The sequence below is a fragment of the Notothenia coriiceps genome, unplaced genomic scaffold (genome assembly GCF_000735185.1).
Source record: "Notothenia coriiceps isolate Sejong01 unplaced genomic scaffold, NC01 NC01_scaffold00017396, whole genome shotgun sequence".
NCBI classification, from domain to species: domain Eukaryota; kingdom Metazoa; phylum Chordata; class Actinopteri; order Perciformes; family Nototheniidae; genus Notothenia; species Notothenia coriiceps.
The window spans coordinates 8,210-30,970 of NW_011350097.1; the positions used below are offsets into that span (position 1 = coordinate 8,210).

Genomic DNA, 22,761 nt, shown 5'->3' on the forward strand with positions numbered 1-22,761 from the left:
ACGTAAACACACACACACACACACACACACACACACACACACACACACACACACACACACACACACACACACACACACACACACACACACACACACACACACACACACACACACACACACACACACACACACACACACACACACACACACACACACACACACACACACACACACACACACACACACACTGTAGAAGTGACACAAGGATAGTAACACAAATGAACTATCAAATACCAAAGATACACACATAGTGTATATTACAGAGCTAATGTGAAATTCAAATCTACAAACTGTTTTTGCTGATTTGAATGTACATTTTTAACCCTTGACTTTCTCTCCCGTCCCAAAACGGGGCAAAAACCGGAGTCATGATCTCATCCAGGAAGTGTAACAGGACTTCCATCATGTGACGTTATCAGTTGCAGCTGGCCCTAAGCAAAGAGTTATCCATCTGTTCCTCTTTCTCTTCGTCTCTCTTCCTTTCTTACATTTCTTTTTTCTCAAATTGCACATTCCGTGCGCAGTGGAGATGAATGTGACCCTCTCCTCCTCTGCCCTCTGTATTGAGTGTGTCTCAGTGTAAATAAATGCTCTCTCCTCTTCCTTCTCCATCATCTTCTCTTTCCAGCTCTCAGTATTCTGTGTGTTCCCTCTCCTAACCTCCCCTCCTTGTATTTTTCTTGCAGCGGGCGCATACATTATAAGGATATGTACAGTTTATTGCGAGTTATCTCCCCTCCCCTGGGCCTTGGCAAGAAATGCCCACATAGGGTGGCCTGCAAGGTTTGGACTGAACCCCTAAAGCACAAACTTAAACGCAACCTGCTCGCCTTTAAGAGACTGGAATGAATGTCGCCCTTTATCACTTTTAGAACAAATCTTTTAGTACTTTTCAACTTTTTCATTTGGTTTGATTTTTCTGTTTGGGTTTGCATTATTCAGTTTTTTTTTTAATCATTTCACCATTAAACCATTTTGGGGCAGGGTTTCTGTTGTATATGCATTCTGACCATGAATGAGAATGTTTGGGACAATGCAGAAATGCACACACACACTCTTGTACGCAATCCCGCACACACACACATCGATATCGGTGTGTGACGCATGAGATGGTGCACTGCACTCGCTATTGTCTTCTGACTGAACGCTGGGAAAATGACAATGATGTGTTCACTTTTTATACACTATTACGTACAAACACCAGAGTTGAGACTCTAGCCATTGTTTTTTATTTCTGCTTGCTGTCTAATTTTGCCTGTGCAGAAAAAATGGTTGAGCAATGTGAATTGTTCTTGTTTGAGTTGGGGTTTGGGTGATGGGGGGGGGGGTACAGAGACTTTAGTACAGAGACTTATGCAGAGAGGGCTTGGTCTGAGTACTGTCAACATGCTAACGTATGTAGCTGTTAGCTCGTGCTTTCCAGCCATGTGTCATCGAGGCTCATGAGTCTGCAGGTTAGTTTGGTTTGTTGTAATGTAAAGACTGCAGACACTTGTGCATCCATGGCACATGTTTGTAAACCACTGTCCTCAAATACAATATTTTTAATTGTAAAGCCGCTATGTGTACTGAAAGTCTGAATTCCTCTACCGGCCCTTAAACAAGTTTTAAATAAAAATTACTAAAAGTGTTTAATAAAATTGTCAAATAGTTTTCAATATGATTGTATTGCTCTTAAATGTATTTCTAATGTTGTATTAATTTCACATTATTAAGAGGGATGTATGTCTTGATTGTACATGTGAGTAAATGCATGTACTTAAATTAGTTATAGGACTTTTTTTAATTAATACTATTTGTCTTTCACACTTCTGCCAGTATGACTGCAAACTGGTGTTTTTACAATATAGTCCTTAAAGTCTTAGAACCTAACTGTAACTGATTGAACCCTGCAGAAACCCTCTCCTACACATAGTGGCTTTATGATTAAAGGAATAAACACAACTGTTAGGCCTGTTACACGCTCTACATAAAGAGTGCACAGCAATGAGAAGGGACATTAGCAGATTTCAATGCACAGTTAAATATATGAAGTCCCAAATGTGTTAAAAACCTGGAGAAATAGCAAGCTCTTTGGCCATTTTGATGGTATATATATCCAGGCCTCACGTTGTTGTTCGTGTTGGCACAGTGGAGAATGTAACCGGCCTTCAAGTAACAGATTATATTTTCTGGGTTCTTGAAATACTATGATAAAATGGCCAAACCTGCTCTGTTTGTGGCTCTGGTGTTCGGGGAAAGAAGGAAAGGGGCAGGGTGTGTGTGTGGTTTGGGGCAGGGACTCTGGACATCAGAAGGTCTTGTGTCCACCAGGAACCTCTCAACAACTTCCTGTGTCAACGGAGGCTCATGGGAAGGGATCAAGGTCTCTTTAATGTGCTGCAGCCGATTGGTCAGTTCGCCCAAATCATTGAAAACGATAATCTACAACTTACCCCTGGTGATATTCAGCCATGCACATACAGTATGTTCAGTTCTATATGCTGAGGCCACTGAGCTCAGGTGCTTTGTTAATAGGATGAGACAAGTTGAGCTGTACATCATTACAGTCGCAATCAAATGACAGTTAAACAAATGCATGGGGTTTTAAGGGCCTGGGGGACGTAATACAATTCATAAAAACGAAATCTACGGACCGTGACGTTTACACATATTTATGCACATTTGAGTGTTGACATGTTCGTTCAACAATGATTGCCTTCAAAGTTATAATAAATAAACAAAACATAAGCAACACTCACATCAATTAAACGCATTGGGAACGCTAGCAGCTCGTTTGGCTTTCCCATTCTGACTTTTGATGTCTGGTGCCTTATCCTTTTTAGAGTTTATTTGGGCATTCTTCACTTAATTATTTTCAGTTGATGTGGGTTGCCCTTTTATGAGGATTGCAGCAGCGTTTAACACTAGAACCGCCAACGGGTACATTTTACCCGCAGTTGTTTTTTGATTGTATGTAACTTTTGTTCCATAACATATTAAAGTCTCCCAGTCCTTGACTTTTCCTGAAAGTGTGTTATGTAGCACCCTCTGTTGTTAAAAATTGTTAATAGGAAGTCAGATTGAAAAAAATCGCCAAATAAATTGCCATTTATAGCCATATCCGTCAGCGGGTAATATTTACCTCATAGAAAATGCAGCGTAAACATGACGTGTTGTTATAGCAACGCCTTTTGTCTACTGCGGTTCCTTATAGATATAGATAGATATATTGATAGATAGATAGAGAGAGAGAGAGATAGATATATAGTTATAGATAGTGTAACATCTTGGAGAATACAAGATCTTGGATGACTGAGCTCACGTTGAGGACNTGACGTGTTGCTATAGCAACGCCTTTTGTCTACTGCGGTTCCTTATAGATAGAGAGACAGAGAGAGAGAGATAGATAGATAGATATATTGATAGATGGATAGAGAGATAGATAGACGGATAGATAGTTATAGATAGTGTAACATCTTGGAGAATACAAGATCTTGGATGACTGAGCTCACGTTGAGGACCTAATGCATGTGTGCAGGTTACGTGCCAGTTGAATAAAGATGGACACTCGGAATGAGAGAAGTAGTCTATTTATGTAGACAATTATATGTTCATAGAACAGAACATTACAGATATATCGATAGAGAGATTTGTACCTAAACAAAACACAAGTCTAACACCAAGCGTTTAAATCAGCACTCTTAGCGATATTTTATACTTCATGCTATCTGCACAAACTATATCATATGAAAAGCTGAGAGTCCACAGATTCTATTGGTATAAGTTTCATCCCTGTGTGATCAAAACTCACTGTTCTGTATGATAAATAAAAGAACATTGTACCTTGAAAATCTATAGCGGGTACATTTTACCCGTTGGCGGTTTTAGGTATACAGCGACCTCTGGCGGTCCTAGTGTTAATTTCCTTGAACGATTGGATTAATCATTTTAAGGATAACAGGAAAAGATATTGGTTATAGAGACCCAATATGATTTACATTTCCTGAGCCATTGGTCATACTTAACTTTCGTTGTATGAGCTTTTTCAGAGCTGTGAGACCATGTTATGTCACTGACGCTGTGAGGTCATTATTCGCCACACTCTTTGATTTATACTCCCCTTTTTTTTACCTACATGAACCGAAAAAACAGGCTTTGACTTTAATTGGTAACACTGGGACACTGTTCAAAGCTTTGAGCACCATTACCTTGACCAGTTCACTTTCCTTTGTAACCCAAGTGGATACACATTTCAAGGCTAGGGTTAGGGTTAGGGTTAGGGTACGGGTATTATATCTCAAACTGGGCACATTAAACTGGGCACATTAAACGGAAGTGATCTGCAAAGTGGGAAAGGTAAGTTCGGAAGCATTCAGTGATGTGGGTGAACTGACCTTCTAAAAGTGAATGTCTGCTGTTAGCACTGTCCCCACGCTTCCTGTCTTCATACGGGTGTCCACGAACGTCCGGAGACGCAGGTGTGAGCGGAGGTTCCCGGCGGACACGCATCCTCAGCTACAGACTGCATTGACTTGTCATTGTGACTCACTCCGACCTCTGCAGCGGTGCTTTTCTTTGCCTGCTAGAAGCCCCGCTGCCAGTTCTATCCGAGCGGCGAAAGAGGGCAGAGACCAACAAAACAAAAAATCACAAATCCCCTTTTCACCTCGTATAGAACGGTATCTCAACAACTAACTAAACTAAATAACACCTCCTCCTCCAATTCTCCCCTTCTCCCCCCAACCCTTCTACCTCCCTCCCTTCCTTCCTTCCTCTCCTCTCCCCCTACTTTATGATAAACCAGACTAGAAGCCACGTAACACACTCCTTCGATCTCTCTCTCTCTCTCTTGCTTTCTCTCTTTCTCTCACCATAGCAACCACATATCCAAAGCGGTCAAAACAATAACCTCTGTGTATTTGTTTCCCCCCCTCTTCCTTTCCTTTGTCGGTTCCTTTCTTTTTTCCCCTCATGTCTCCTCATCCAAAAACACCTCTGTGCGTCTGCGTCCCNCAACCCACCACCCCACCTCCTCCTCTCCCTTCCTACTCCCATCATTACTCTCCTCTCTCCTTTCCCCCCTCCCATCTCCGTCTTTAAACCTCCCCATCGCGTGGGAGTAGATCCTTTCCTCTCCTATCTGCTGAAATATTCTCCTCCTCCACCTCCCTCCCTCCCTCCCTCCTCCCAGCGGTGTTCTCCTCATTGTCTGTTAGTGGTGGTTGTGGTGGTGGTGAGCGCTGTCCTCTCTTCTCTCTCTCCGACCGCGGGGATGGAGGGATGGGCTTTTGTCGTGCAGTGAAGTGATAGTGGAGTGGTAGTCAATCCTCTTTCTTTTATTTCCTCCCGTCAGGCCGCAGGAGCAAGGGAACGGAGGAGGCTTTGCCAGTCCTTCTGCAACCTGCACGGACGCATGCACTCGCCAAAATCACGTCCGGAAAGACATAGAGAGAGCACAGATCTGACAAAGAATTCAATTTTTCCTTCACAAATTAAGGATCTTCCAAACTAGGACAAAATGCCACACTGGATCTGGCAGTATATGAAGATATTTGATACGCTTTTTCGACCAAGGCTGAGATTTAAGGCAAGAAAGCACATTTTCACAGGCACTAAAATTTACTGCACAATAAAAAATAAAAAAAAGAACATCCTGTAAACGGCGGTCAAAGACTCCAGGACAATCAACTACCTGTGGTCATTACTGGTATTCTCTGAAAGCATATATATGGAATTAGGTATGCATTGTATTGTTTCACGATAAGAAACGTAAATACTTTAGAGTAGAGGCCCAAAAACAAACGTCTGAAGTGCAACTATTTGCTTACGATGCGGCTACAGAAGGACCAGCAAGAGTGTCTGTCTTCAGTTCTCTGCGTCTCTTATTCCTGTGGATGGCACAAGAGTGCAAACATAATCATGCCCGTGTTACTGTACCACACAATTACAGTGGGCTCAAACAAATAATAATAATAATGCCTTATGACATGAGTTGGAAAAGATCTGGCCCTTCTAGTTTTTTGTCTGTCTTCAACGGTTTTTTTCTTCCGCCACCCAAGGATACGTCCACGTCTTTGACTTCTCTTGTTGGCTCAGACCACCAGGATAAAGATTTTAGCATATGCTGCCTCGTTGTCCACTCTTTGTCTCCAATTCAGACATGTACTCTGTCTATCTTCTCTTTCTCTTTCTTATTGGCATCCAGATTCATTAAAATAGTATTGGAAAGTTAATGTAACTATAATTAGACCCTCCAGAAAAACGCGATTCTGTGATCGCAGAATTTACCGCATAATCAGCAAAATGGCGCAGATTTTTAAAAGGCCGTATATTTATCAAAAAGCCGCATATTCCCCGCATTTTTCCACACAAAGTTAAGAAAAAAAAAGTTAACTCGTCTTGACGTGACGTCATCAGCTCGCGCATCACAGAATGTAAACAACACTGTATAGAGTGAACGTGTGGAGCTCACACGATAGAGAAAACACCAAGATGAAAAAATCTAATCCATCTCATTTACCGACGAACATTTCTACTAAAGACCGGGCAAAAAGTGGGGGGAAACTATTCTGCACCCCGTGCAACTGTGTGTTGGAGCATAAGAGAAAATCGACGTGACGACCCACTTTCATTCATTCAAACATTCGAAAATGCTTTCTGCTGCTGCGGACAAGAAAGCCATTCAACTAACGTTCACCGAGGCATCAACCTCCAAAACCCTTTCGAGGGCTACAAGAAACTAAGTGAGTAGCCTACAAGATTGAAGCTGCAGATAACGAACGAGTAAATGAAAACAGAATGAGGCGGAGAAGTGTGTGTGGGGGGGGGGGTGTGAGATTAAAATAGCCCAATTGCTTTTACAATAAATAAACATTGAATGTGTTTAATTGAATAGTAAAGGTGTTTAACGTTAGTGGCAGGTTGTGTGTGAGAGAGAATAAATAAGACAGCCCAATATTTAAAAAAGTTGTTATTCTTTTTTCCCGCATATTTAGCATGTTTCGCAACTTTCCGCATATTTCGCAACTTCCCGCAATTTCACCGCATAAAATCACATAAAAACCCCGCATGTTTAATCGCATAATCAAGGATTTTAGCCCGCGTTTTTCTGGAGGGTCTATATAATGTTCTCTTATCATATTTGTGTTGCCAAGAAGTTCAAAAACGAGCAATACTCCTGTCATTACTACAAGTGAGAAGCATCAGCTGTAAAGTTATATAGTTTCTACATAAGCTAACATATTCGCACTCATGTTTTATTTGTAATTTCCTATGTTAAACTAAAATAGTCTAGAGTTGACTTTTAGATAAAGGTTTCGATACTCGATGGACATATTTTGGTCAATACCAGAAAGCTAATGAAGCCCTAGTTTGAAATCTCTTCCACCTTGCCAAAGTTGCTTAGTTACCGGCATTACAATACGAACGACAAAGTAATATATTCTGTAAACAAGATGACTTGGATGAAATTGTACAATCTCTATGTTGTGCTAAACTTTATCGAGTCTGGATGTCAGTCTCTTTCTAGTTTTCTTTATTCTTTTCGACCTGTTCTCCACGTCATCTTTTAACAACCGTTGTTCTCTCTTTTTTTCTACCTGTCAAATTTCTATCTTTCTGTCAATCTTCTGTCCTTCTGCCTCCACTTGTCTGTCAGCAATCAGCCTCCATCTTCATTTCTTCACAGCATCCCTCTGTCCATCTCTGTCTCTACCTTACCTCTCCGTTCTGTTCTTGATTCTTCTTCTGTCCAGAATGTCGACTTGTATCGGCCGTGATACCCATCACATACTTCAGCCATCAAAGCCCTCCAGTATTCACTGACAGAGTTTCACAGAGAAAGTCCATTGAAGGACATATTGAGATCAGAAGTCCTGAGGGTTTCTTGTCAGATCAGAGAGGGGAAGTTTTAGACATCTGCAACCTTTTAGTAATCGATCAATCACAATGCTCAGGCATCGATCTCCCCTCAAGTGAACACTAAGGGTCGCCCTTCCTGGAAAGAGTAGTTTTGATATCTGCGCATCGCAACTGACCTCTTCCTAGTAAACTTCTGTCAGTGTTGTTTAAGTCCTTGTCTTTATCTCTTGTCTTGTTCCGTAATTTTCAGCCTCTCTCTTCTATTTCTTGTCTATTTACACACACACACACACACACACACACACACACACACACACACACACACACACACACACACACACACACACACACACACACACACACAGACCTCTCCCCTTTGTTTCCGATTGACCAACGTTCTCTTGATTCCTCTTTCAGTGTTCTCACGTTCCTCCTTTACCTTTCATTCTCGCCCTTCCCTTTATATCTGTAACCACATCTCATGACCAAGCTTAGAGCCGCCTAGTTTAACCCAACTAACTGCTGTCCCTATCACGTGTGTCTTTTGAAAGACCCCTTCCCCTTCCCCACAGTACTACTACCATAAAGTCTGGTTGGTCCAAAACAAAAACAGAAAGAACGTCAATCATCTTTTTTTGATCTTCTCTATGATTTTTTTTCTTCTTTCAGGGAATGCCACAACTCGAATACTCTCTAACTTTGACACCCCCTAAAGACAACCGTTTGGCATTGAGAGAGATCTTGACTTGATACGAAATACTATCGCCATTTGACTTTGATTAAGGGAACCATGAATGTAAAAATGTAGTATGTAATGAATTAGTCAACCAGTAGTATCAATCCAGTTGGATTGGGGATACTCTCTTTGTGCGGATGCACGGCTACTTGTTTTTGTGAAATGGGGTTTTTAGGGAAGTCGGGGGGGGGGAATAGTGGGATGGGAAGGTGGGAAAAGTCGGGTCTTAGAAATTGGGAGTGAAGTAAAGGCATGTTGCATGTGTGTCTGGGTTTGTGGCATTTTTCTAGGGGGGTTGTGTTGCATGCAATCGTCGCACTCTTTGTCGCATGGCTATGGGCGACATTGAGCCTGCCTGCTGCCTGCAGAGCGCTGTGGATGTTGGCCGATGCCCTCCGCCTGCCTGGGCTCTGGGCATGCCTGACACTCACACACACTCAGGAACACACAAGCATGCACACAACCCAATCGCCATTGTACTACCGTGCTTGCCATCGTGAGTGCCCAACGCTCATGTTCGTAGGTAAATCCAATGGATGCCAACTGGACGGGATAGAACCGGCAAGCGACCCTAGCTAGGGCAGCTTGCTTTGTTCTATCCGCAGGTTGCTCCATTGGTTTTACCTGGTACAGTATAAACTTGTTAAGACAGGGAACCTCCTTACAGGTAGGGGGAGCTCTATAGAAGATGCCTCAGCTAAATGAAACCCCAGCAGTCTCCTGAAAAAATAGCAGAATTACACCAGTGATACTGTTATTGTTCTCCAGTCGACTTATTTTGTCAAAGGACTCCAATTAAGCGCACTTAATTGGAGTCTGTGAAAATAATTGTCTGTAAGTGGGTGGGGGGGTATGTTGGGGGTTGGAGGGGGGTGTGGTGTATGTGTACTGTTTTATATATATCTACATGTGTGTAACAACAGAGATGTGTAAATGCGGCAATGCATTCACACATTTAGGGAACATGGGCACAGGTTGGGTCGGAGGCCATTTTGGCTCCGATTGTTCTTCCTTGTGGTTCTCGGCTCTCACAGTTGCTTAGCAGCAGATGGCCCTCTTTGGATAGCTGTGCTGTTTCGTAGAGTATCACTGGAAACACAGGAGACGCAAATAATCATCTTTTCAAGTTTCTTTCCTTCAGCAAACACATACATTGATCAAATTAAGAAAACTACAGCACACTTGGAAATACACATAAATGTTCGGAAGCCACCTTGAGTTGAATTTCACTGATTTGACCTATTAGGCTACATTAATCAGATATTGGAAGCTAGTTTTCTTTGTCATGCCCCCTATTTGTTTGAAAAACCCCGGATGAATCTACTCCACCTCTAATTGGCTATCGTCTATAGAGCTCTCTCAACCGCGTCCCCAACCCTTTACCCTCTCCCCTCTCCCGGAGTTTCAGGCAAACCACACTTTAGCTCGGACACGTCCCTTTCTTATCCTCTCATCCTTACTGGCTTTCCACAGAGGCTGCTGCGCATGGATCTGCCAGTTGCAGGTGACAACTCGGTGCATTTTAACTCCACCCTCATGGCTCTGATCAGGACAGCACTGGATATAAAGATTGCCAAGGGTATGGCCCTCAAGTACTATCATCCCTTTTCTCTAATTGTTCATCAATGTTATTCTATTGTCTGGTATTCTTCGGGATTCCTTGGTAATTCTTGGGTATGCCCTTTAACCTCTCAATTTGTGTCTGTTTCTCTTCAACAAGAAAGCTCTTTATTATTGTACACAATATGACAAAACTCTGCCATTTCTGACATTAACAAATAATCTTTTTGTTTTGGGTGAATGTGTTTACGCGTGAATGGCTAAATATATTTATTTTGCGATTCTGTGCCTTTGTGCCTTCCTGTTTGGTCTGTACCTTCTTGCCCTATGTTTATGTGTGGGGGGTGTTTGCAATTGTGTGGACCGGTTTGTTTGTTTGTGTGTGTGTGTGTGTGTGTGTGTGTGTGTGTGTGCGTGTGTGGGCATTCTGGTTTGCCGGGCAACCCAGGCGGTGCAGACAAACACCAGATGGATGCTGAGCTGAGAAAGGAGATGATGGCTATTTGGCCAAACTTGTCGCAGAAGACTCTGGACTTGCTGGTTACACCGCACAAGGGTAAGTTGCTAAAAAAATGGCGCATAGTGGTGTGTGTGTCTTCGATCACCAACTCACCGAGAGGACAGCTTCTACCAGCCAGTGTCATTCACTGCTTCGCATCTCCTGATCAGGATACTCCAGGATAAACACATATATGCATAAATACATATATACACCAATGTAGATTATGTATATAGAAAAGTACCTCCAATACTGTAGCATAGAGCAACATATCTATGGCAGGCATTTAGTGTAAAGATCCAATGCAGTTAGCTACTTACTGGCAAGATATGTAAAAACAATCATTATGTTTGCCGTCAACATTCATTGCCCACAGAGCATGGACCAAAGTGGTTTTGGTCAAGCCATACCAATAAAGTACATTGTGGTTCCTGGGGTTGATGAACTCTCAGAAACAGGAAAGCATAGCCTTTGTCCTAATGGCCATCATCATCATGACGAAATGTGATGTATTTAGCCTCAAGACTGGTAATGATCTGATTAGTGTGTTAGTGTGATGGAGATTATAGAGTTTGGGGGCTGCTTTTGTTACACATGCTTACACAGTAACTCATTTAGTCTCCTCAACAATAGAGGAGCTAAAGACCAAACCAAAGATTCAGAGTCATAGGTTTAGAGACAGAACCGATAACTGGTTTCCCATTCATGAATACAGCAACGTGTAGAAAGGGCTTTCGAAGTGATGTGTTGTTCAACTGAGCTTAAGGCTATATGATCCACAACATATGCAGCTACCTGAACCCTGGCGCAAGTAGTAGGGGGTCCCTGCTCCGTCTCCCTTTGAGCTAAGGGATCCTTTGGTCACATAGGTGTACACAAACACATAGATCACCGACAGTAGCACAAACACTCATCTCTACACACATCAAGACGATCCTGGTATCAGGGGGTGCCAACTATAGAAGATCCTCTATAGAAGTCTTTTCACTACAGGAAGAATTGAGCATTTAGATCTAGCCTAAAACGTTTATATCAAATGCTTGCGATGAATGAAGATGAATGCATTTTCAGTTAGATCTGTTTGAGAATTTGAATGATTTAAGCACAAGCTAGTAAAAATGATGCATGCATAGCAAAAGCACCATGATGTTTGGCTAAAAGCATGGAAGAGAAAATGGTTTATCACACACATCGGTATGAGATATGTGTGGTCCTTTCTTATCACACGTTATAATGTGTTTTTAATGCTGGAAGACTTGGAGCCATGCCACTTTGAAAAGGTCACCACTCCTTTATTTAGCCACCAAAACAAAGCTCAACATTTTTTTCTGATTATTAATGTGTTTCATCCAAACTCTGGGGATACTTGTCCGGAGTTTTTAGAAAAAAATGGAGTTCCTGTTTTCTCCCGGATTTGACTGAGGTGTCAACGTGTTTCTTAGTGAGGTGGCTACCTGGTCCTCAGCCTTAATATGAAGGTTAAATATGTTAACGGTTGATTCAGTTAGATGATAGTGAAAGAGAATGCTACTTGAAATGGTTCAGCATCTGCCTGTGAAAAGACTATTGGCCTTGTTGTATTGTATTTGGTGGTTGCACACCAGCAAGAGGGCACAGTTCTGTTTCAGTTACGGCTTCACATAGATTGTGGTTACCAATTATGCTCCAAGACACCAAAAGACAATTAAATGTTTTGTTTGAAGGCGTCTTAACAGCAACAAAAATGTGGCAATTAACTTTTTTTTCTTGGTGAATCAGGAAAATGCTTGCAGCACATAGGAACTCATCGTCAGCATTTAAACAGATCCTTTGCTTTGTCCTGCCCGATTATACATAAAGTTGTATATTATGATGTTAGCCTATTTAGCCGGTCCGACAGTTTGCAGCATGAGCTTTTTAGATTTTCAGTAGGGATGTCCCGATCACCTTTTTTTGCTCCCATCCGATTCCGATCATTTGATTTTGACAATTTGCCGATACCGATTTTTCCCGATCCGATCTTTATGCAATGCATTAAGAGAAAAAAAAGAAAAAAAGCATTCAAGTTGTCCCTTAAGATTATTTTTTTATTTAAATTGGATATTCTATCCAACATGGATATAGCTTCTTTCTTTCACAGCAGCATTGGATCAGTTCAGTTGTGCAGCATTGGATCAAAACAAAATAAAGCTTATCAGTACTCGTTAGCTTACTGCTACAATTAGACACTGCGCCCTGCCCACTCTGTTGCCAGATTTGAGAGAAATAAGCAACCAGGTCTATGAAAACAAGCCCCAAAGAAGCAACACATACATGATGTTGTGTAATTTGAAACCAAAACTAAGGCCTCAGGATGACTTTAAGACTTGAACATGGTCATTTTTGTCTTGTAACATTGAATACAAAATAAAAATAAAGTATTTAAAAAAATAAATAATTCCCGATCCCCGATTTTTTTTCTCCCGATTCCGATCTTTTGAAAATCACGTGATCGGCTCCGATCCCCGATCACGTGATCGGATCGGGACATCTCTAATTTTCAGAGCTGAAGTAATGCATTGAATAAGCCCTGTGTTGGATAGATCTATTAGCCGATGAGAATGAGGTTTTGTGTCCCAAAGGGAAGCTCACAAGCATGACTGTAAATATGCTTGCCCACATTTGATGATATCTACAATAACACATGTGAAAGTCCAAGCATGTCCCTCTGAACGTGGGGAAAGCAATGACAGTATTTTGATCCTCCAACACAGCGTTCTTTGCTTACAATTATTGGTAACCACTGACCAAATATTCTGTGAGCTGAAGATTAAAATACCCAAACCTCCGAATTTGGTGAGAATTATGTTTAAATTCTTGATATCTTGCAGCTCGAGCACTTGATTTTGAAGCTGACGTCTCAGAATTGTCCCGACTGCTGGAGTTTGCTGCATGTAGTTGTAAATGTCGTGCGTCACGTCCCCCACTCCCATTCCCCCCCCCACGGCTCAGGGTCCCATCTCGCTCGGGTCTAATCTTGCAGGGTAACTTGTCATTTTCTCAGCAGCCACAGACTTGACGGTCGGCAAAATCTACGCCGCCATGATGATCATGGAGTACTACCGGCAGAGCAAGACGAAAAAGCTGCAGGCCCTGCGAGAGGAACAGGTAGACTCCATCACAGAGAACTTGCCTGAACGCCAACAGACCTTTTCCTCTTCCGCCTTCGGCCCTCTTTGTTGAGCCTGCTTCCACTAAGCCCTTGGAGTGAATTTGCCTTGATATATCATTTTAAAAGAAATAGTCCTACAGCCACACTTCCAAACAAACCCCCTCTTCTTCTGCTTTCTTTCCATCACCTGTTTCCTCAGCCTGTGCGTTACCCTTTTCTTAGCATGTTCCTTAAAAACCTACGTCCCTTTATCTAGCACCTTGTTGCTCCCTTGGCCAGCCCTATTCCTTTTATAATGCTGCTTTTCTCTTCCTGTTCACCACGGGCTGTTTGCTCGTGGTGAACAGGATTACACAGGTTTACCAACCATGGTTTTTGTTGTTTTGAGCAATGATGATGATGATGATACCACATGGCCTTATCTTTTGTTCCCTGTCAGTGCCCCTTCCCCCTCTCGTCAATGAATGCCTTTGAGATGCACTTGCTCCCGCTGTATCTGTATTTTGAATCCACTCTCGAAACATCTTTCCATTCATGTAACACCTCCCATTAGCTCCAGCAAATCATCCATTTAGTTCAGCACTTTATCGTGAAACTGACAAGATTCGACCAAGTCCAAATTCACTCAAGATGTTGTCTTGATTGAATTTGACTTCTTAGACTTAGACTCTTTCTTACGATGGGATTTCCATTTTGCCGAACAAAGGAGAGGTCTAATGAATGGAGAGGTTGTTACTCTTTTTCTTTCAAACAGTGCAAATACAGCTTGTGTTGATTTATTCTTGAATGCAGCCATCCCATTGGACTGAATGGACAGGTTCACCCAGGCTCTCTCAACATCACCAGTACACAAGACTCTAACCAGTCTGTGTGTATGTCAATGTGTCCGGCCATCTCTACTCTATCTCACTTCATTCTACCTCTCTCCGCCCACTGTGGTCTTTGTTCTTCTATTGCCTTCCATTTAAAAGGAAGAATCCACCCAAAATGCATTTATCAAGGCGATGCCATTCGTCTTTCTGGCTTATCTAAATCAATCTCTTGTCATGTTGAGATATATACAGTACTGCGACAATGGACAGAAATATTCCTTGGCTATCTAAACCATCAGGTTTGTATCTGCCCCTTAGTATCAAATATAAGGGTGTGGCTTCAGTTGAAAAATGCCAGAAGAAAATTGCTAGGAAATGTTCTTGAAAGAATGGCCGCAAAAGGCTACGAACATATACAATCAAGACCAATCCATTTGTTAGTTCGTAGTATCTCGCAAAATGAAAACAAAAAGTCCAATTAAAGAAAACTAGGGACATGAGGAAAGGACATCAGTCAATTGGTCACAATGTCAGGGAACCAGAAAGTGGATTTTTTCTTTGATTCCTTATTTGTTGTTCTCGTCTTGCTCCCCGTCCGTTACCTGGCGTCTCAGTCGTCCTCTTCAGTGTTTGTTGGGCTGTTGTCTTGTCTCAAATATTTTGTTGACTGTCTGTCATTCTCCTGTGTTCTCAATGTTTTTCATTCCTGTCTTCCATGTCGTCTCTGTCCTTCTGATGCTCTCCCTTTATCCTTCCAGGAATAGATGAGACCTTGACTTTTTCAAGCTCTCCCTATTTGGTCAATCCAGGTCTATTGTCACCGAGTTGCTCTAACCAAAGACCCATTCTCTCCCGTCTGTGTGTTCATGAATCTGTCTGTTTACCTGTCTGTCTGCCCTGGTGGTTGGTGAGAGGTTGAGTGGAGGTTCCTGTAACCAGTGGCTCCGTATGTAATCAGTCAATCCTTGGAGAGAATTCATTGATAGATATGCCACTGCTGAAACACCCTCCATTGAAATGTCCTGTGTCTGTGTTATGTGTTTTCTGTTCATGTCTTCGCCATAATCCACCAAAGTATTTGTATCGTGAATTTTCTGAAGTAGAGCTAGCCAGAGCCAAACCAGACTATCAAGAGACAAACGTGAACCAGTTACCTCCGACACAGGAAATGACTACTGGACAGGATTAGACGCAAAGAAAGCAATACATTGAGGAAATATAAGGCTTTTAGATTACATGAAATAACCCCTTTAGCAGCAATACTGGAAAACCTCATTTCTATCCAAAGGACTTGAAGGCCAACACATACGTGAAGAATTTATGTCGACAACAAATTCATGTCATACACTCATAACAACCACAAAATGTGCTCAGATCATTTCAGTTTTTAGATCGCTGACCAAAGTTGTCTAGTAACTGGTAACTATCATAACTATCTGGTTAGCACACAAGCTAACATATTCATTAGCAATGAGCTTTTTTCGTTCCTTTGACTTATTCTTTGACGTTATGCTAACATGTCAAATGCATTTTATATCATTCATATGTATTATTCTCAGTTAAACCCACATTTCAAGTTTGTAAATAAATCTATCTGCACCTCTCTGGCAACTATAGGTTTGTTGATTTAGATTTCGACAGCATCTGCAATTAATCTACCATCCAAATAACTAGTGTTTCTATACTTAAAGTATCTTTGAATTAAGAACTCTTTAACATAGTAGCTAGACAATCCTGTCCAGCAGATCAGCCTAACGTGTCAGAGGGTTATTGGACGTGTATCTGTTTCTAAACCGGCCTCGATCCATCTGCACATTTAGCCTTTAGCTTCCAGGCTGTGGAGGATCATGACAAAATTGTAGTAGTCGCAAACTATCAACTTTAAGCCACTTTTAAGGAGGCCTCCATTACCCAGGGTTCCCTAGAAGGAAATCCTCCTGACCTCAGACCTCATGAAAGCTACAGTTCAAGTTCAGATGTCCTCTTCCCACAAATGGCATATTACTCAAAATAATTAAGGGTCACACATATTGTTGAACTATGAATTTTGAGTAAATCATATTGTTTGATTATTTGTTTCATGAGTACGGTAATCTGGTCCAAGATGTGTAATTTAAGAAAAATCTTACCTTAAATGCCTAAGGTAGAAGTTTCCCTCTGATTCAGATCTGGGATCAGCTTTCTGTCCCCGAACTTAAGCCCAAACTGATATGAAGAAATCAATCAATATATAGTTTCCCCTTAAACACTTCAGTGTGGTTAGCAGATCCCAGATCAGCAGTCTGGCAGGGAACTTTACCTTGGATACCCACAGCCATGTGTATGCCGATGGCGCCCTCGTGTGGGTGCATGCTGCGAGTGCATCCTGTGTTTGTGTCCTGTGTCTGCCCCCTGAGTGTGCCTGATGCCAGCCTGCAGGCCATGTCGTGTATCTCACACAGAACCGAACGCCATTAATGTTTCAGCGCATGGAGCCGCCCTCTGAGGGCACAGAGGGCCAGGGGGGTCAGGGTCCCAATGGCCTCCCCATCACCCAACCAGACAACCACACCATCATGTGAGTACACTGTGGAGGAAGCACGAGGCTGCACGAACGTATTTCACACACCTATTTATTGTAATCATTAATGCATTCATAACGTATGCATAAAATGACCACATAATATTTCAGGAGGGTAATTTATCAAGGTTATTTAATCCAGGTTAACCTCCGGACCTCTTTAACCAGGGTTTAAAAAGTAATGGTTGGATTTATCATTTGGTACACTGATCATTTACAGCAGGGGTGTCCAAGAATCGGCCCTCAGCAAATTCAAAAAGTATAATGAAATATGGCCCACAAATGAAACTTGTGCTTGTCTTATATTGTACTTCTTAAATGTAAATATATTACACATAGTATTCATGTGTTAATAAGACCACTTTTCAAATATAGTCAGTCAATTAAAGTTGGAAACATTTCTTAGTAAGATAGATAAGAAAAAAGCCCAATGACTTATTGACATAACAAGCTTGAAATACACCTTCATATTTCTCCTTATTATAATCAATCTGAGGCTTCTGGTTTAACAGATGAGCTGCCAACACTCACAAGCATCATCTACCTACATTTGATTGATTTTGCAAACTTATAACTGAACTTATGAGGCGATATACCTCTAGTGAGTGACCCAGCCCTTCGTATATTTTTCTGTATGTGGCCCTGGTGAAAACATGTTGGACACCCCTGCTTTTCAGCTTAACCTGAATGTTCCCAATGTGCCCAACTGTTCTCAAAAGGCGACCGTACAGAGTTCACTGTTGATGGGAGATAACCAATTGTTTAAGTGTGCGTTTACGAGAAATGAAATTCTATATAATATAAACACCAGCTTTCAAGAGATTCCATATCACGACCAAATTCATACACAGACAATTCTTAAAGTCAGCCTCTCCATTCGTCAAAGATGTCGTTTGACTGCTAGTTGACGCTGATTCCTTGAGTTCCCTGATTTGTAATCCTCTGAATTGTGTGTGTGTGTGTGTGTGTGTGTGTGTGTGTGTGTGTGTGTGTGTGTGTGTGTGTGTGTGTGTGTGTGTGTCTCTCCTCCGTCGTGTCGTCGTCGCGTCGTCGCGTGTGTGTGTGTGTGTGTGTGTGTGTGTGTGTGTGTGTGTGTGTGTGTGTGTGTGTGTGTGTGCCAGACCTCCTGAGGAAGGCATGACTGAGAGCCCCGACCGCCCCTACCCCGACGATCTGCACGACAACCGTCACAACCCGCAGGTATGATGAGCAAACAAGCATGTCGCCAACATGGTAACACACCAATTCAAGACCAGCGAGTTCTCCGCTCACACACAGCTCGTCTGCGACCATGCCGGTTACCTTTCAGTCTAGTAAAAGCATTTGAGTGCAATCAATAATGGTTTTGGTTACGCAGCTATTTTATTTGCAGGAAATATTATGGTAGAGGGAAGAATCTTTTCCTCAAAACTATTACAGTGTTTAAACTTCACATAAAAAACATAGCATTTTATCAACACAATGTTAAATTATTTAAAGTCTCTCCACCTGTTTAACTATCGGAAAGGCAATCCCATTAACAAAATGTCTGGAGCTTATTGGCGCAACCTACCCAATATGAACCAATCAAATAAGACTGTCAAGGAGAGTGACTGAGTGAAAAGTAAAAACCCATATTTTTGATTGCCTCTAAAACCCAATCTTCTGCAGAAACGTACTTGTGCAAACCCTGGGAGTTTGAAATCGTTAGCTATTTATGCTAATGTTACAATGTGAGCGTTAGCAAACAGGAAAACGTTATTATTGATAATAATATCAACAAAAGTCTTTAAGTTAATATAAGTTATTTGTTGCTTTACATGATGTTACCTACTAGGTTACAGTTATATCGTAATGAAAATCACTTAATGTAATCATGTCAGCTAATTGGCTAATGTCGTTAGCCTTGCTAGCTAACAATATTAGCAGCATAACATTTTGTGGGCTAACTTTTTAAGTGACAGTCCAATACAAATATGAAGGTTGTGTGTTAGTGGTGATATCATGTGGCTTGTTCAAACTAATGAAGGCATGCTGTTTTAAGCCCAACGTCATCACAATTTCAGAGTTCAGCCTGGAGCTTCTCAGACACTTCTCGTGGTGTCCCTCTGTCCTTTGAGACCTTTCTTTTATTCTCTCAGTCTTTTAACATGTTCCTCCTCCCTCATGGTTTTCCGTTCACTCTTCAACCTCCTCTTGAGTCCTTGGCTAGGAGTTGGTAGATGTGTTGTGTGATGTACCGGCTCTCCGCACCTTACTTCCACTTGTCTGTTGGGACATCCTCCCCAGTCCCTCATCTCTCTCTACAACCCCAACACTAATGTACTAACAGTTTAGAAGGATTTGGTTGTTTCTTTGAAAAGTTTCCAGCCCCAGTTTTGGATTATTCAGTTGGCAGAATAGTAGATCTCCCTACACTTGACTAAACGCACAACAAAGCCATTTTGTTTTAAAGATATCGCAAAAAAAATTGAGAATTATTTAAGTCCCGTAATCGTATAGTGCAAATCTGATATTGTGATAGCCCTTCACGTCGTTAGTTGGCCCCTCCCTCATTTAGTCAACAACCACCTAATTTTAAAAGTGTATTCTTCAACACAACAAAGGTTGCAAAACGCAATTTAAGTATTTTATTACTGTAATTGAAAAGGAATATTAGAAACTTTGCTCATACATCATTGTAGGGCTGTCGCGATATACCCAAATGTGCGTTAACCATGATGTCATAATAAAATAAATGATAGAATGCCTCTTAAATAATTTACATATCTTTCTGTTTGCACGCATCTCCCTACACTTGACAAACACACAACAACAAAAATAGCAATTATTTTTTTAAGATATTGTGAATTATTTAAGTCACGGTAATCGTATAGTGGACATCTGATATCGTGATAGCCCTTCATCATTGAATCTGTTTCATGTCGTTAGTTGGCCCCTCCCTCATTTAGTCGACGCCCCCTCAGCGGACAGCGGTCACGCCCCTCTCGTTGTGTTTTACAGACGGTAGAAATGAGGGAGATGGGGCGGGACGGGTACTCCGACACTGAGCCCTATCACCCAATGGATGGGCACGGGCGGACCCTCTCCATGCCCCGCCTCTCGGCAGACAACCAAGTGAGCACCTCCATCCCACCACCACCACCGACCACCCCTCATCATCATCATCATCATCCTCCATCATTACCCCTGTTAGCAGGACAGTTGAAGTGAATGGGAAAAGTCTCTCCTTGCATCTGAAACAGAGAAGAGAGCTGAGCCTCGTACGAACCAAACCCCCTCCCTTTAAATACTTAACAAACAGCCTATACTGTATACTCACAAGTTTCAAGGCGTTATAGTCATTTGCACATTAGCTACAGTGTAGATATGGCAATGAAAAACTTAGGTCACAGGCTCCTCAAACAGTGCAACATATATATAGGACATACAACAACTGTAACTGTACTGTACATACGTTTGAATAAAAAAAAAAAAATTCGTCAACTAGTTCGATATCAGATTTGTTTAAGCTGTTCTCAAACCTGTGTAATCAAATAGTATAAATAATAATAAAATATTAGTCTAGTTACTTCCGCAGTGAAGCAGTCTTTTTGCCTTGTAACTAGTTTGAATCTTTATGGTTTCAGCACTTACTGTAAGTGATGTAATGTAATGTTATGCAACTTTCCTTATAACCCAAACTTGAACTTACTTGTAATATAACCGATACAACCAGGTGTTTCCTGCTGATGTGTTGCATCTCCACAAAATCAACACGTAACTGGACATTCGTAGTAACCACAGCAAATCAAGATAGATAGCAAAGAAATTAAGAAACTCATATTTAGTCATAGAAAAATGTGATTAATAAAGTACAGATATATTAGATAGATATTAGACGAAGTACGTGTGTGTCATTTTATTCCGTGGCTCTTGTTCTCTGCTTAGGAAACATGGCTCACTTCCTACACAATGTTTGTCAGGATGCAAAGAATCAGTGAGACTTTTGTAAATTCACTTCCATCTGTCAAATCTCCCTCCCTCCTTCCCTCCTTCCCTTCACCTCCTTTTTCCTCACTCCTACCCTCCCTTATCCAGCAGCCGACCCAATGCAAACAAAAAGGGTCGGAGGGCTGGATAAGTGGTCTAGATGTGTGTACAAATATATCTAGAAGACTATAGAATACCTTCCAAACACCCCCTGTGCCCAAATCCATTTCCATTAAATCCTTGGTGTGTCTGTCCTGTGTGAACTGCGGCCAGAGGTACATCCTCTCATCAAAACAAAATACAAGCGTGTGCTTCTTAAAAAAACATGCGAAACAAATGCAACCCCATGCATAGGTTGCTAATAAATTGTATTTGGAGATTATTTTTGTGGTACTTTGTTTTCAACCGGGGCTTCTGGATCATTGGCTTCGTCAAACTGAGCCTGTGTTGACTTCCCAGATGTGTTATTGTAAAAGCTTCTGCTTAGATTTCCAATTTCAACCTTTAATTTGAACTGCAATTGCATTAGGTGAGATCAAAAGAAATTCAAGCGTTTCATATTGTGCCATTCTAGGTTGAGATCAGGCAGGGATGGACTGGTGGTCCGCGAGGGTACTGCAGGTGGTCCGTGAATTTTTTTTTATTATCAAGGTTTTTCGCAAAACACCTCATATGCAAACTGTAAAAATAAGTACATATATATAAACGTCATGTCAAAACGCAGATATTTGCTATTGTTAATTATGGACAACACTTAATTTCACCACTGGTTACCCATGGTTACGTGTGAGCGTGCAACACCACAAACATGGATCGGTGGCTAGCATCAGGTTCTCTGAAGAGAAAATAGGTTAAAGGTCCCATGTCATGCTTTTCCGGTTATCACCCGTCCCCTTGTGTGTTATGAAGGTTTTTCTGCATGTAAACGGTCTGCAGAGTCAAAACCCTTAAAGTACATCCTGTAGCGAGTAAAACTCAGAAAATACCTCCCCCAAAACGCCTCGTTGGTGAAACGTCATCATCCATTTGATTCTTCCGGGCAGCACGTACCCGGAACTAAATGGGCCAATCCGTGGAGCCGTTACGTGACGTCCGCGGAGCCGTTACGTTAAGCCCCCGCTGATTGGTCCAAATTGACCAATCCACACACACACTCAGTGCATGCATGCAGCTCTGCTGATCTCTCCTCCCTGGCTGCAGGCTGATAACAGACAGTTGGGATCGCGGCGAAATTCTCTCTGCAGACCCATTCTCACAGCGTTTATCAACCTATAAACCTTTTTCTTACTCAATATCAAGCCACACTTATTGTTTTTATTTCGGCTGTGACTTTGTGTGTGTTCAGGTTGAGTTTGGCTGTGTTTGGCTGTGTATCGCTAAACAAGGAAATCACACCTCCACGGAGCTCAGCGCGATTCGTACGCGTACCGACCAATCAGAGCACACTGGGCTCACAGGGAGTGGGGGGGGGAGCTGCAGCGAGCCGTTTAGTGGAGAAAGTAGGCTTGTTTGAGACAAGCGAGACCTGTGCAGACCTGCGCAATTTCGATCAACTTAAGTTGCATGATGGTTAATCATTTTCTCCGACTTGCTCTGGAGGCTCGCTCACATGAGACGTTGAAATCTCGCGCGACAAAGACGCCCGCAGCCTTGAGAGCGAGGCGCGGCGAG

General features: G+C 41.9%; 1 protein-coding gene across 6 annotated transcripts in view; it reads left to right on the forward strand.

The window, feature by feature from the left end:
• The first annotated feature begins 247 nt into the window (after positions 1-247).
• The window catches only part of LOC104950333 (voltage-dependent P/Q-type calcium channel subunit alpha-1A-like), a 36,554-nt gene continuing 14,040 nt past the window's right edge, over positions 248-22,761 (forward strand). For 3 of the 6 annotated variants that reach the window (XM_010776832.1, XM_010776835.1, XM_010776834.1), the window contains exons 1-7: positions 248-783; positions 10,052-10,157; positions 10,587-10,694; positions 13,660-13,763; positions 17,021-17,136; positions 18,261-18,339; positions 20,122-20,235. In XM_010776832.1, the coding sequence (XP_010775134.1) occupies positions 709-783; positions 10,052-10,157; positions 10,587-10,694; positions 13,660-13,763; positions 17,021-17,136; positions 18,261-18,339; positions 20,122-20,235 (702 nt within the window). In that variant the 5' untranslated portion in view covers positions 248-708. The remainder of the gene's footprint in view (positions 784-10,051; positions 10,158-10,586; positions 10,695-13,659; positions 13,764-17,020; positions 17,137-18,260; positions 18,340-20,121; positions 20,236-22,761) is intronic. The other 3 variants (XM_010776837.1, XM_010776833.1, XM_010776838.1) reach the window with 3 other exon arrangements.